We start from the raw sequence: 14,056 nt of genomic DNA on the forward strand, positions 1-14,056 counted from the left end.
CCATTGGTTTGTTATTTCCTAATCCAACTCATGGGCAAGGATGGGTGACCCACTGGTACCCTCTTTCCACTTTTTAAACGGACTCTTGAGATCCTGCACAACGTAATGCCAGGTACTCGTTCCAGGTCAAAATAACCGTTGTGGTTGAGCAGACGTCGCAAGAGAGGAACACGAACTGACGCCTTCATGCAATCTGGATGTGTGATGCAACATTGCACCATGGGCAGAGATTAATATGATACAACTGTTACGTCTTATTTATAATTGAACAAACCGGCACAATGAAATGAATCGCACGCAAATTACAGTTCAGAATATGGCGATTTAATGCGATCCAGCCAATGACAGAATCAGCCAGAATGTGTCCAATCCCATCAGATCTCAGAAGCTAATCGTTTTTGAGTCTGGATAGTGCTTGGATGGTCAGCGACTTTAAAATTATGGGCTTAAACTAATTTAATTTGACCAGTTAAGGCTCACATTGAGCTATGTAGCTTTTTATCAGAAGAAACCTGGCCACAAATGATAGCTCATCGAAGTGGCTTATCATGTTGAAATTGAAAGCAGCCAACTACTTTAAAAGCATGTTTCTAAATGTGGAGGGGAAGACCCGGAGAACACAGAATAAAATCCACGCGACCACGGGGAGAAAACTAAGATTCCAAATATACAGGCGCCATGGCTGGGGACGAACCCACGACCTCCTGCATACCAGGCGAGGTAGTTAACATCTTGAACAGAAGGTTGTAACAGGCTGCGGAGCTACACTGTGCACGGTAGAGGGAGGTACAGTAAATTTGTCATAACGCTTTTACTTCCATGCTTCCACATCTATGCTCCCCATCTTCACCAACCCGCATTGATCGGCGTGGTGAAGTTTGGTGAAGTAACCCCCCATAAACTACAATGGCGTAGGGAAAGCCCTCCTCCAGCACTGGATTGATAATGAGGCTGTCATGTACAATGAGGTCCAATATGAAGCGTTCTTTAGACAGAAGACCACACATTTTTAAGTTTACCAGCTTAGCGAAACAAAAGCATTTTAATATATCGGCATCATAACAACCAACATATTAGTATAGAATTAAACGAGCACGGATAGTTTCTGGCTGTGACGACACACAGGGACAATTGTGAAAGTGTGAGCTGTAGCTCAAGCAACCGGAGAATAATTTGATTAATCAAACAAAACTTATAATCGATTACTTTCGCTGGTCAATTACTCAAGCCCCTTAAAAAATTATGGTCACCCCTATGCGCCAGGCCTAGTGTAACGTGGTGGATATGATGCCAATGACACGTTTAAGGCCTGCCCATCATCTCCAGTCCAGCATCATGTATGGCAACAGAGGTGAGACTTTTGTTTCCCCCAACAATTTTCATCTTATCCGATTAGTCGAGTAATCAAATTGATAATCAGTAAGAGTATTCGATTTAATTTCGATTTAAAGCTTTCGTGACTGCAGGGATTCATCTTCTTGGTTCTTTCGGTAAAGTCACGTAGAATGGAAATAATAAAATAATAAAAATAAAACAGAATTAAATAATTCTCACGACTCTGTCTTCTCGACAGACCTGCTATCCACCTGAGGACGGCTGCTTGCATTGTGGCCGAAACGTCGTGAGAATTATTTTATTATGTTTTATTTTTATTATTTTATTATTTCCATTCTACGTGACTTTACCGAAAGAACCAAGAAGAGTATTCGATTACTTAAACAGCTCGGTTATAACTGGGTGGGAACACAATGATTTAAATGACCACTTTTCTAGGCACAAAAAATAAACCTAAACGAAAATGAAAGAGTTATCATCATCAGTTTGTTTAACAAATTAAGTTTCAGGACATTTTCTAACTTTGGATTTGGCCCATCGCAATAATGTACCTTGCCCTTTACTGGAAGTGCACTCAGGAAGGGGAAATTGATGATGAGGGAGGCCACGAAACACATGCGGCACCAAGCGACCGATCACTCTGCCGCTGCCTCACGGCCTAAAATGACACAATCTGTGTTGAAGCTATCAATATGTCCCAATAGCAGAGCATCAATATGACATGGCAATGTCTTCGTGTCTCACTTTGCGGTGACCTACGTAACGCGTTATGCGACACACACGCACGCACATGCAGGTGTCAGACTCATTTTCCTTGTTAGACCAATTTTTACTCTCGTAAAATCAATTTGAGGAAGTCTCTTTGCTGACAGCTCCGTGGTTACAAATCTGAGAATTGCAATCAATCAATCGGATGGGATTTTCAGTTTCATTAATAGCGCTAAATACATTGCACACTCACAAAACCAGTGCAGACCTGCAATTATAAGCCACTGCTGGTGGAACGGCCTCCATGAGAGAGAGCTCCAGAGAACCCCTCCAGACGGTATTTGGCCTGCTCTTCCATGATGGAATAAGTGGCAATCCCCACACTTCACCCCACCACACGTGGCTTGCTGATGGACTAACTGTGGCTGTGGTGTACCATTTATAACTGCTGGGTAGACAGAGGTAGGGGGCGGGGGGGGGCACATTTAGGAGACATGGCCATTGGTTCAACTGCCTCGCCGGGAGATCGAATCGAACTGGGGACCTGTGGCTTGCAAGTGCAGTGCGCTACCCATTCGATCACGGCACCATCCCCAGGACTCAATATTGTACTCAGGAGAACTGGTGCCCGTTGAAAAGGAAGAGGGTGCATGAGGTGCATAGGTTTTTACTAAAAGTGGACATGCTGCTGAGATGTGGTGATTTATAAGTGAAATAAATCTTCCATTTCAAATAAAATGACCGATGCAGACTGAGATGGCCAGCGATAGTCTACAGGCGATGCGATGGGCGATGCGATGGACAATGCTCCAGACAACGAACACAAGAAATAGACCCGCACCTCCGATTAGCACGGTTTGCTACGTACGGTGAAAAATAAGTTCAACATATATACAGAACGTGTCCATGCGGTAGGGTTTAATGAAGCCAAGCGTTGGACACTGGTTACTCTAGAAATTAACATTTATGATTATAATTTTCAGCTACAGTATTTGTAAATCCACTGCTGCATGGAGGCCTTATACCACAGCGTGACAGTGCCGGGGGCTGTTTGACCATACAATGGTCACCACGGGATCGTGTATAGGGTCAAAGGGGAGAAGCCCATGACTGGCTCAAACATGACTCGCCAAAGAAGTTAGCCATGACCAGGACTTGAACTCAGGTAAATGGATTCATAGCTCGTATGTTAACCACTAACCCACACGTGCCCATCCCCACCATGTAATGAAATTGAAGGAACAGTTGACTTTTACTATTTTATAGCTAGATTGCTAAATTATTTTCGGCCACAAAGTCTTACGGGATATGAAACAGTGGATACCAGTTAAGGCATAAAAACAAAATAGAGATTAAAAAACTTGCTTTTGAAGTTTTGAAGTCTGCTTTATTAAGTCCATGATAGAGTTTTTGAACTTCAAAATGTTGGCCTGATGTCTACCAACCCCCATCTGTTCCCCATATTGAGGATCCTGCAACAGCAGTGCTGATGGGCAGCTTTTAAGGGGACTTACCTTTGCCATCTGTGCCTGCACGCCATTTGCCTTGAGAGCCGTCACTGCCTTCTGGGCGGCTGCAGGGCTATCAAAATCCACGAAGCCATAGCCTGGGAAAGAAAGACACACACAGAGACCGCCACAATCACCACCACCACCAAATATCACACCACCATCATCACACCATCAAAATACCACCATTGCCACCACCATCGCCACTCGACGAAACTACCATCACCATACAAAACATAGTATTACCCACTTCACCAACGCAGCGGTATCATCACCACCTGCAGCAGCAATATCATCACGAGTACAATCATCATCAACAGTAATAGTATCAGCAATCAGCATGAGGTGCAAAAGCATTACGATCAGAAAGTACACTAAACTATTTTTTTTTTACCAGGTAAGGCCCACTCAGCTAAATAGCTCTTTTTCAGAAGCAATCCAGCCTCAACAAAATGGTTTATTGTGTGGAAATGTATGGCAGCCGAATATTCTAAACGCACATTTCTAAACGAGGAGGGAAAAACCGGAGGACCCGAAGAAAAATCCATGTGACCACAGGGAGAATATGCAAACTCCAAATATACAAATGTCAGGGTCGGGATCGAACCCAAGACCTCCTTTATACCATGGGAGGTACTTAACATCTCACCATAGTGGTGCCCCTAAGTATAATCAATAGCAGCAGCAGGACCATTATCAGCAACAGTGTCATCATCAGCAACAGCAGAAGTAGCAATATCACCTCTATCACTATCATGACATAAAGGTGTGACTCATTTGCCAGGTATTTTTTTCCCAGAGTGATTATTATAAGTAAATAGTATATGCAGTACAGTATATATTATCAATAACCATAGCAATCTTAAGCACAGCATGTATGCTGCCTAGAGCTAATATTGAGTCCAATTAATTGCCACTCGGATTTTGATAGATTTTCTAGCCAAAGAGTCTCTCAAGGTCACATCAATAACCAACTCATTTTTCTCAAATTTATCCGAACAATATATTCCCATTTATACTCCCAGTTGCTCTGACTGATGTGACCTTAGGCATACCATCCTTTCACCCGCAAATCTGACAATACGGCCAATCCAACAGAATACAGACTAGTCTTCTCCTGAAATTTCACAGGCGAACACGTGCACCTTGATCTGCAATCCGCCGCATAGTTTGACGAGACACTGCCATTTCACGTGAAAGCATTTTACAAATAGAACACCTGAATAAAATATATTTCAAAATTAATTTACAGCACTTGTCGATCCACTGCTAGATGTAGGCCTTCCTCACACCGTGTTGGTCTTGGGGATTGTTTCACCACCCTGGTCAACGTGAATTGGTGGGAGCTCAGGACCGTTTCAGATGTAGCTCACCATTTAACCGAGTTAGCCATTGTTGGGAATGGAGCTCGACCACCGGGTTTGCTAACAGCACAGTATGCCTAACCACCGCGCCGCCACCGTCCATGTTGCCACAATGCATTACCACAAACATTCAGTGTTTAAGCCTTTTAATCGCATGGTTCGTATGATTTATGTCCGAGTCCCATTGGTCTTATCAATAAAAGAGCAATGGACTGCAGTCAACATAATGAAACTCCACTTTTTGTATTTTATATGACTATTATTGATTGATAGGCATTCTATCAATAAGAACTTTTCAAATCACCGCATCACGATTTGCATTTACCCTTGCAATTTCCCAAAGATATTTCACAAGGGCAGGCAAGACATGCCCTTACTTTCGTAATTATTGTGGGGCGGGGCGTAGGAATTCACAGCTTGGGCGACTACATTTTAACTAAGGCTAACTGCACGTGAGTTGTTATCGTTCATCACTTGCATAAGAAATATATGAGAATGCAATTTTTTTGTTCAAACGTAATTTTGTTTCCCCTAGGAATTAACGCGGCATTGAAGCCGCGCCTCGTCACATGCCCACGCAACACGACGAGTGGACAAACGGGGCTGTTAAAATGCATGCACGGACATCCTCATTAATATGCGCGGCTGCAATGTGGCGCAGGAGATACAGCAAGATCAACCCTCATCAATTACTGCGCTTAGTTGCCCCCTGGGACCCGCTGCGTCCCGTACACAAGCAGTATTTCTGCCTTGCCTGCTCCAGAGAACATTTGATGCAACAGCAAATTATGCCCCACCCACTCCCCCTAATTACATTCGCAGCACAGGGGAACTGTAGGTATAATTAGAAACCACATTAGACAGTACGAGATAAGAGGCGGCACTCCAAGCCTCTTGGGTTGCCGTTTTCTACAAAGGTTTGCATCCCATTTTCTGAGGAATCAATAGCGGCTCTAGAAGGTAAATATGTATAATTGCTTGTCAATAGCACACTTATTTTATGCGACCGCGTTTGTTTTTGTATACACGCCTTGGGGACCCAACTTAACAAACAGTGAGAAATGTGAGCTAATGAGCGAGTGCGATACTGGGAAGAAAAATAAAAATACAACACATTCCTGCAGTGGATCAACAAATAACAACCCAAAGTATTCATTTACACCATATGTTGTACAATTCTCCCCCCTTTCCAATATGAAATTATTAGATAACATCACAATTACCATCCCTCCTCCTCTAACACAATTACAAGCAATTTCCTGCGGTGACATCGGAAGCCTAATAGGTTCCTTCTCAAATGTCCCTTTGATAGGCTCGGCTCACAATTTCATCTCAGCCGCCGATTGCGCTGGGGCACGCCCGCACACACAGCCCCGAGCCAATGCCACATCCAGTAAAGTTGCATATTACTCCAGCTCTCGGCTGCGAGGCACGCCAATTTCAGACACTTTGCGCTATGTCCTTTTATACCAAGTTCACACAACTTCCATCTGACATCGAATGAGCGCGAGTGCTTCTTCAGCGGGGTTATTATATTTGTGTTTAGATTTGTATGTCTATGTGTATTTTTTAAAGACACTAAAATCGAAACAAAATCCCAAGCGCTTCACGTGCCCTTTGCGTAAATTTTATAAACCCCCCCCCCCCCCACTGCTTGCTGCGAGAGAACATATCGGAGAAGATGCCTTTAATGCTGTTGTGCCTTCCACGACCCCCCACGATCCTCGGCACCTGCTCCTAGGAGCGTGCACCCCACGCCCTGCCAAACAAAATCATCTATTATTTACCAGCGCCAACGCCACCACGGCGCCACGGTGGTGCACCGCGTGGCGTCGGTAAACGGCGCATTTCTTTGTACCGTGAAAACAACCATCGCTTCCCCGCTCGGCGACAATGCGAGCAGTGGGAATGCGCCCAACCTACCCAGCAACCCACCGTCACACCCGCTATCCCGTCCACACACCAAGGCCGACCGGCGATTAAGCTGGGCCCCCTCTCTAGTCTCAAAATATCTCAGGAATGCCACGTTTCCCCCTAAAGGCCAAAATGTGACTCGAAAGGAAAGCGTGCGCAGCTGAGCTGGCAACACAAGGTGGCATTTAGGTCGTTTAATAAATAAGCTCGCCGTTGTTACCCGGCCTTCACAAAAACCGAGGGTCTTTCACACAAAGGAAGGCAAACAATATAAAAGGAAGGCTCAGTGGCATGCGGTACATGGCCACAAACACTGCAAAAATGTTATGAGATTGAAGATTGGTGACCTTTCGTAAAGAAATGTGCTGACGAGCCATTTCACCGTAGCGCATTAAAGCACGCAAGGTTTTCTGTGAACGGGTCAAAACATTTTCTCAGTTGAGACAATTGCATCAATCAGTCAGTCGGTGACCTTTATTTTACCAGGCGAGATGCCTCGGAGAGACAAGAAGTCTCTTTCACAAATAAGACCCAGTCGTCATGGTCATTTGTAAAGATTTTACAGCAACTTGGCGATGTGTTTTTTTTCGTCCCCCCCCCATCCCACTAAAACAATAACACGAAATAATAACAATAAAAAATAATAACCTCGTAGAGGAAATCCAAATGTAATAGGTAAATTGGAGAAAATGGATATGCGAGTCGTCCTGGGCACGCCGTTGCTGTTAGGCGGAGTGGAACATTGGATGGCTACAAATGCATTAGATGATTAGACAAGAGATATAACCCTGCTTGCTGGGCCAAAAAAAAGGCAGTTCTGATCTAAAAGAGCATTAATCTTGTGGGGGCATACGTTGCATGCAAAATGAATCCAGCACAGCCGTATTCCTGATACACAAAAGCAGCTGCCTTATGCGGCTACTAGAGAAAAGATATTCTGTCCGAAAACCTTTACAAAATATACATTTAAAAGAGACACTGACAGCTTTAATTGGTCCTGGATAAATATGGGAAGCCGTTGCCTTAGCCGCATTTGAACTCATTTTGCATAAGCGACGCAAGCAGTTCAATAACAAGATGATGGAAATTTAAGACGGGCATATGCAATTAGTTTAATGTAATCAATCAGGTTCTTATCTCAGGCAGGTGAGAGCTTAGTTTAATTGCACTGGAATTTCAGTCATTCTTTATCACGTGAGATTTGTTTGAGAAACCTGCTCCCATTAAAAGGGGAAAGAGGGCCACAGTCACCAAAAATTGATGATACGCTCTGGGAATCATTGACAACTTCAAGATTCAAAAAGGCGAAACTTAGCTTTTAAAACACAAATGGCTTGCTTGCATTCCCTCAAAGTGATGGATGTCAAAAGCTACTGAATACCACTCCGTAACAAATTCAAGGGTTGTTGCGTATGGAGAAACTCACCCCCACCATTGTAATGTGGAATTTTCACCACTTGTTCAGGGCTATGATCAGGGCATGAGCACTGCCTCAACGCTCATTAAGTTCAAGAAATCACTTTGAATTTTGACTATTCATACATTTATTGAGTTATTTAATTATTCAAACACATATGGATTTAATCGCACATCAGAAAGAGGAAGTTCATGCGGGGGTGCGGGCTGGCGTGCGTTTCCCTGGCTAGACCCCACACAGGAGGCTCACTCGTGAAGGTCAGCTGAGGCTACGGTGCAGCCTTCACTTTGACCACTTTAAAACGATCGCTGTGCGTTAATGCAAAATTAATAGTTACCGTGCATTAGCAGTTATTTGCGAAGCCCGTCTATCGTGACAGAGCCAGAGCAGCGGCGGGGACAGCAGAACGTCTGCCGCATTACCATTATCATTGCCATCGCCGCCACGCCTCAGTCTGTGGGAAGGCTCCAGAGCAGAGGTCGCAACTGGGTACCCGATACCCGTACCCTACCCGATACTCGGCTACCCGGCCGGGTACGGGTACCCGTTTGCGACCCTGGTGCGGCCGGGTACGGGACGGGTAGGCCGTGAGTCACTGGTGAGTAACTGTTTGTCACTCATTTCCCAACGTCTTGTCTCTTCTCACAATTCAAGTTCCTAGAATCAACCCACCCGTGCCTGCAACATGGCTTCATCCCAGAGGTCGCAATCAGGTACCCGATACCCGTACCCGGCCGGGTACGGGTGTAGGGTACGGGTACGGCCGGGTACGGGTACGGCCGGGTACGGGTACCCGTTTGCGACCCTGGTGCGGCCAGGTACGGGTACGGGTAAGGAATCAAAACCCGTTTGCGACCTCTGCTCCAGAGATGAAGCTGCTCCCCCCCCTTGCTCTCCACGTCGTCCTCTTCGCAGCTGCACCCCTTGGGACTTTTTTTCCCCGCGAGGTCACGCCTACGGCAACTGGCCCCTCCGAGTTTCGGCAGCGAAACCCATAACTACTTTCTTCCCCCCGGGAGAACCGCACAGAGGTGTGGACTCGAGTCATGTGACTTGGACTCGAGTCAGACTCGAGTCATGAATTTGATGACTTGCGACTCGACTTGGACTTGCATAACAATGACTTTGTCCCACCTATGAGATGTGGACTCGAGTCATGTGACTTGAACTCGAGTCAGACTCGAGTCATGAATTTAATGACTTGCGACTCGACTTGGACTTGCATAACAATGACTTTGTCCCACCTCTGGAACCGCACGAGTTGCTCTGGAATCTACACGACGAACGGCCACTTTCTGAAGCCATTGGGGTGACGTAGAATTTATGCGAAACCTTCTAGCAGGGATTGCTGTTTTTTGCAATTTTGCTGAATTTAATTTGTACTGAAAGCTAAAAAAAAAAGAAACTTTTTTTTTTATTATCTCGAACGACAAATCAGAGAGATGGGTAAATGCTGCTCCTGCATATACGTTATGCCAAAGCAGATCTAGATTGTTTGCCGCTAATGTCCGCATTTGCATTGGATACAATAACACTTCAATTGAGCTGCGTAGGTTGTTAATGAATGCCCGGGGCACGAGAAAGTCCGCATTTAAGGCAATTACTTCCACGTTACGGACAGGTAACAAAAACAACTCCTCTACTTTAATTTCTGGCGGCAGTTCTACATTTTGATTTTGTAGCCTTGCGGAGCATTGCCCAAGCAGAAAGAGAGAGAGAGAACACACAGCCTGACCTTATATACCTAATTAATAGGCCTAATCAGAGAAAGTAGGCTGGCTTGAGCTGGCTGTTGCTTCAGGCAAATTTCATTATGCAGTGATATTAAATTACCATCCATTATTTACTCGTATATTTTGACTGGTTTCATTAGGAAAGATAAGCTTATTGCTTTTATTAATTTCAAGAATATATTAAACAAACCCAAATCGGTCGCCACCACTCCTTAACAATAGACAAACATTTGAATCCCACGACAATTCGCGTGGTATTGGTCCCATTGTGTGATTTCAATTTCCCCAGAAATGTATGGAGCCTACTTTTACTTTGGACGCTGCCATGGCGTAGCGGTTGGCACACCGGCCTTGCAATCTGGAGCACCTCGGTCCGATTCCATTTCCCGATGTGGCAGTTGAAAAATTGGGACAAGTTTCGGAAATCACCCCCCCCCCCTGCCCCATCCCCTTACCTCTGTCCACCTAGCAGAATAAATGGGCACTCCACAGTTCGTCGATCGACAGGTTATACGTACGTAAGTACTATTCTATGGTTCTTTACGTATGGTGAATTTATTTCGTACCGCACGTAGCCAACCGTGTTAATCGGAGGTGCGGGCAAGGTGTGGTGGGGTCAAGTGTGGGTGCTCCCCACCCCTTTCAAAATGTCTGGCCTGTGTAGAACCGTAAGCTAAAGCCTCCTCTCGAGGAACGCTCCAGAGCTCCCTCTAGTGGAGGCCCTTCTTCTGCCAGCAGAGCAACCAAAAGAATTGCAGGACTGCACCTTTATTTTTTTTATCTTCTTCTTGGTTCTTTCGGTAAAGTCACGTAGAATGGAAATAATAAAATAATAAAAATAAAACATAATAAAATAATTATCACGACGTGAGAACAGGTCTGTCGATAAGACAGAGTCTGAATGACTCTGTCTTATCGACAGACCTGTTCTTCACCTGAGGACGGCTGCTTGCGTTGTGGCCGAAACGTCTGTTTTATTTTTATTATTTTATTATTTCCATTCTACGTGACTTTACCGAAAGAACAAAGAAGATGAATCCCTGCAGTCACGAAAGCTTTAAATCGAAATTTGTTTTTATCTTATTCCTCTACGAGAGTACAAGTCATGTTCTCATCATGGAGCAGGCGAGACTGCCAGATTTTTGCAAAAAACGTGTCGTGCTCTACAATAACCACCGTTTATGTTTAGAGGGGTAATGTTTGGTAAGGCACGCAATTCTACCATGCGCTGGTGGATCCAGCCTCACTTGGCTGCACAAGTAACGCTGCACTTTAGGCTCTTACCGTTGGAAGACGTGACACACAATATTCTAAGTGCATCGCTATATTTGGAAGGCTTTCTTATGGCTCTGTACTTGACAGGCGAGTGAGCCCACCCAGTGAGCTGTGGAAAAAGGCCCTAAGTGAGTGCTGTTTGCTGTAAACTATGTGTTCAATGACATCAACTGGAGACCCAAATTTAGAACGCCACTACATAGCATGCAAATTAATCATGATTGTGGTCATTATGCTTATGTGTGCACATACCTCATCAATCCACTGCTAGATGAAGACTTCCTCAAGCCGCGTCAGTCATGGTGTTTTTTGACCATACTTCACCATGCTGGTCAGTGCGGGGTGGTAAATGGGGCACCCAGGAACGGTTCAGATATCGCACTCCACCGAAGCTAGCCAGAGGCAGCAAGTGAACGCGTGTCCACTGGGTTTAGAGCACAGTATGCTAACCACTATGCTACTGCTTGTGGTAGTGTTACAGATGTTTATTCAACTAGGCAGAAAAAAATGGAAGGAAATCGGATAACATCTTGTTTCGAGCCACACTGTTATGTTTCCGTATGCACAACAACGAACATGTTTGTACAAGCGGCAAAATGAACGTTTTATTCATTTAGGAGTCGCCTTTCAGTTGTGAGTTGCGAAGGGTATTAAAAAGAAAAAACGTTTACTTGATCTAAGCATCCTAATGTGTGGCTTGTATGATCCTACATTTATCCCAACTACAATGCAAAACAAGTTTACGAGCTTAATAACTTTGCACCAACAGTGCCACTCTGGGAACATGAAGTTTTATTTTGGTTTCTTAAAATTACAAGAGTCATATTTTTTTCTGGCAGGTGAGCACACCACAATTTACCTATGATTGCAAGCATTCATTATCCCCAGCAATTCTTTACGACAACATTTTGTTGTCACAAGCTCATAAAAATCGTGCCGTCGGTCCCGTCGAAAAAATGTTCCGGGTTTACTCGGAGGCTCTTTCCGAAAGGGGTAAAACACCGCTCGGATCCTGCGCACATCGGACATTTAACGCCGCGCCACGACATAATTGCATGGCCAAAGAGCCCATTTTACAGAAACAGGCCTAGCGAGCACCACCAGATGATATCTTGTCAAACAGATGTATTTACAGCTGCCCAGTGGACATGGGGGGCGGCGGATGTGCAATACAGTGTGCAGACTTCAACGAAGTTTGACCGTGTGACGTTGCCAATTTTTTTGCACTGCCTGCATTTTATTTCGCCCCCCACCGCATGCCCCCACCTCTCACGACTTCCTTTCAATTCACATCAGTTCCACCCTCTGCGAGCAACGCTCGGAGAAATCTTAAGCGAGCGTACGGGGGAACTTAGTTGTTTCACGAGAAAATAGCAAAACCACAGAAACCGCATTGGAGCTCTCCATAACGTTATGCAATGAGTGACAATGCATACCATTAGTATGCATTTCACCGCTGTCGATGAAGGGATTTCGTTAGAGGAAAAAATGCTGAGCGCGGTACTTACAGGATAACATTGCAATGCAATGTGTGGTGCGCGTTGTGAAAACCACCCGACCTCCAGGCAGGAGGTTTTTATTTTACAAGTTCTGATATGATGCCTAACAACAAAGAATAATCCGTTTGTAAGAATTTCAAATGCCAAACAAATCTTCGCATGCGGCATGCAGAATAGCTGAAAAAACGCAGACTTGCGGATTATTTTTTACTTCTTCACTTAAGTTTAACATGGCTGATGCACGTACAAACGGCACACATCCCGATATGGATAGGGTGTGTTTTTCACAATAAGAGGATTTCACTAAGTTGGAATTATTTTTTTATTCTTTAATTTTTTAGTTCTCATACAAAACACGTACCTTTGCACTGGTTGGTATTTTTGTCCAATATCGCCTTCGTGGAAACGATCTTGCCATACCTAGAAGAGAGGATGACAGAAGCAAGAACCGGTTCGTTATTTCAGCAGCCGGTTTGCAGTGCAGCGCTCTCCATGTCAAACGCGGTTGTGTGCACGCACACTCAAGGCAGCGTGACAAAAAATTGGTGTGGGAAAGTCACGGCAAGCGGACATCTTCCTTCCGCTCTCACTAGGTTCTACATAGCAAGTTTGGTAAGAACACGACGCCTTTTGATTTTAATAATATGTTGGCTTTTGTAAATGCTCCGCCGGATAAAGTCCTCACCATGTCGTGTCAAGTCATGGGGGTTGTTTGACCATACTTCACCACAACGGTCTCATGCGAGTCAGTGAAGTGAGAGCCCAGACCGGTTCGCACATGGCTTGTCAATGATATTAGCCTTGGTCGGTAATCGAAATCAGAGCTCAATGCGCTCACCACTGTACCACCACTCAACTCGTCTTTTAAATTATGCCAGAAAATATTTTTTTTCACAAAGCGGTGAATTTTCCGTTGAATTGACTCATCAGTGTAAAGTGTGGGTAGAGAGGAAGATAAGAGGCATGTCACTAATCAGCCACGCACTAGCACACACAACACAGAATGATCCACAACTCACTCACAATGTCCTAACCGCTCGCTGCTGCTGCCGCTGCAAATCCAGGTGCAATCGATGATTCAAAGGCAATCCATTTTCAGCGCGGCGGTTGTGTAATATCACGGCAGTTCTTGCGCGCCATTCCATGGATTAGTTATGCATATTATCAAACACAACTAACAACAAAGCAGGTAAACGCACGTGTGGGGCAGTAGCAGAGGAGGGGAAAACGGCGGCGCACTTTATTTAAAACGACTCGAGCTGTAAAAGAAATTGAGCCAATTGACAGTAAAACGTGCTATGTT

At 44.7% G+C, this 14,056-nt stretch overlaps 1 protein-coding gene across 7 annotated transcripts in view; it reads right to left on the reverse strand.

Moving 5' to 3' along the window:
• The window catches only part of LOC144934524 (RNA-binding motif, single-stranded-interacting protein 1-like), a 276,390-nt gene that overhangs the window by 29,350 nt on the left and 232,984 nt on the right, over positions 1-14,056 (reverse strand). For all 7 annotated transcript variants that reach the window (XM_078860394.1, XM_078860392.1, XM_078860390.1 and 4 more), the window contains 2 exons: positions 13,115-13,173; positions 3,558-3,649 (listed from right to left, as the gene is read on the reverse strand). In XM_078860394.1, the coding sequence (XP_078716520.1) occupies positions 3,558-3,649; positions 13,115-13,173 (151 nt within the window). The remainder of the gene's footprint in view (positions 1-3,557; positions 3,650-13,114; positions 13,174-14,056) is intronic.

Source organism: Lampetra fluviatilis, chromosome 10, assembly GCF_964198595.1.
Source record: "Lampetra fluviatilis chromosome 10, kcLamFluv1.1, whole genome shotgun sequence".
Lineage (NCBI taxonomy): Eukaryota > Metazoa > Chordata > Hyperoartia > Petromyzontiformes > Petromyzontidae > Lampetra > Lampetra fluviatilis.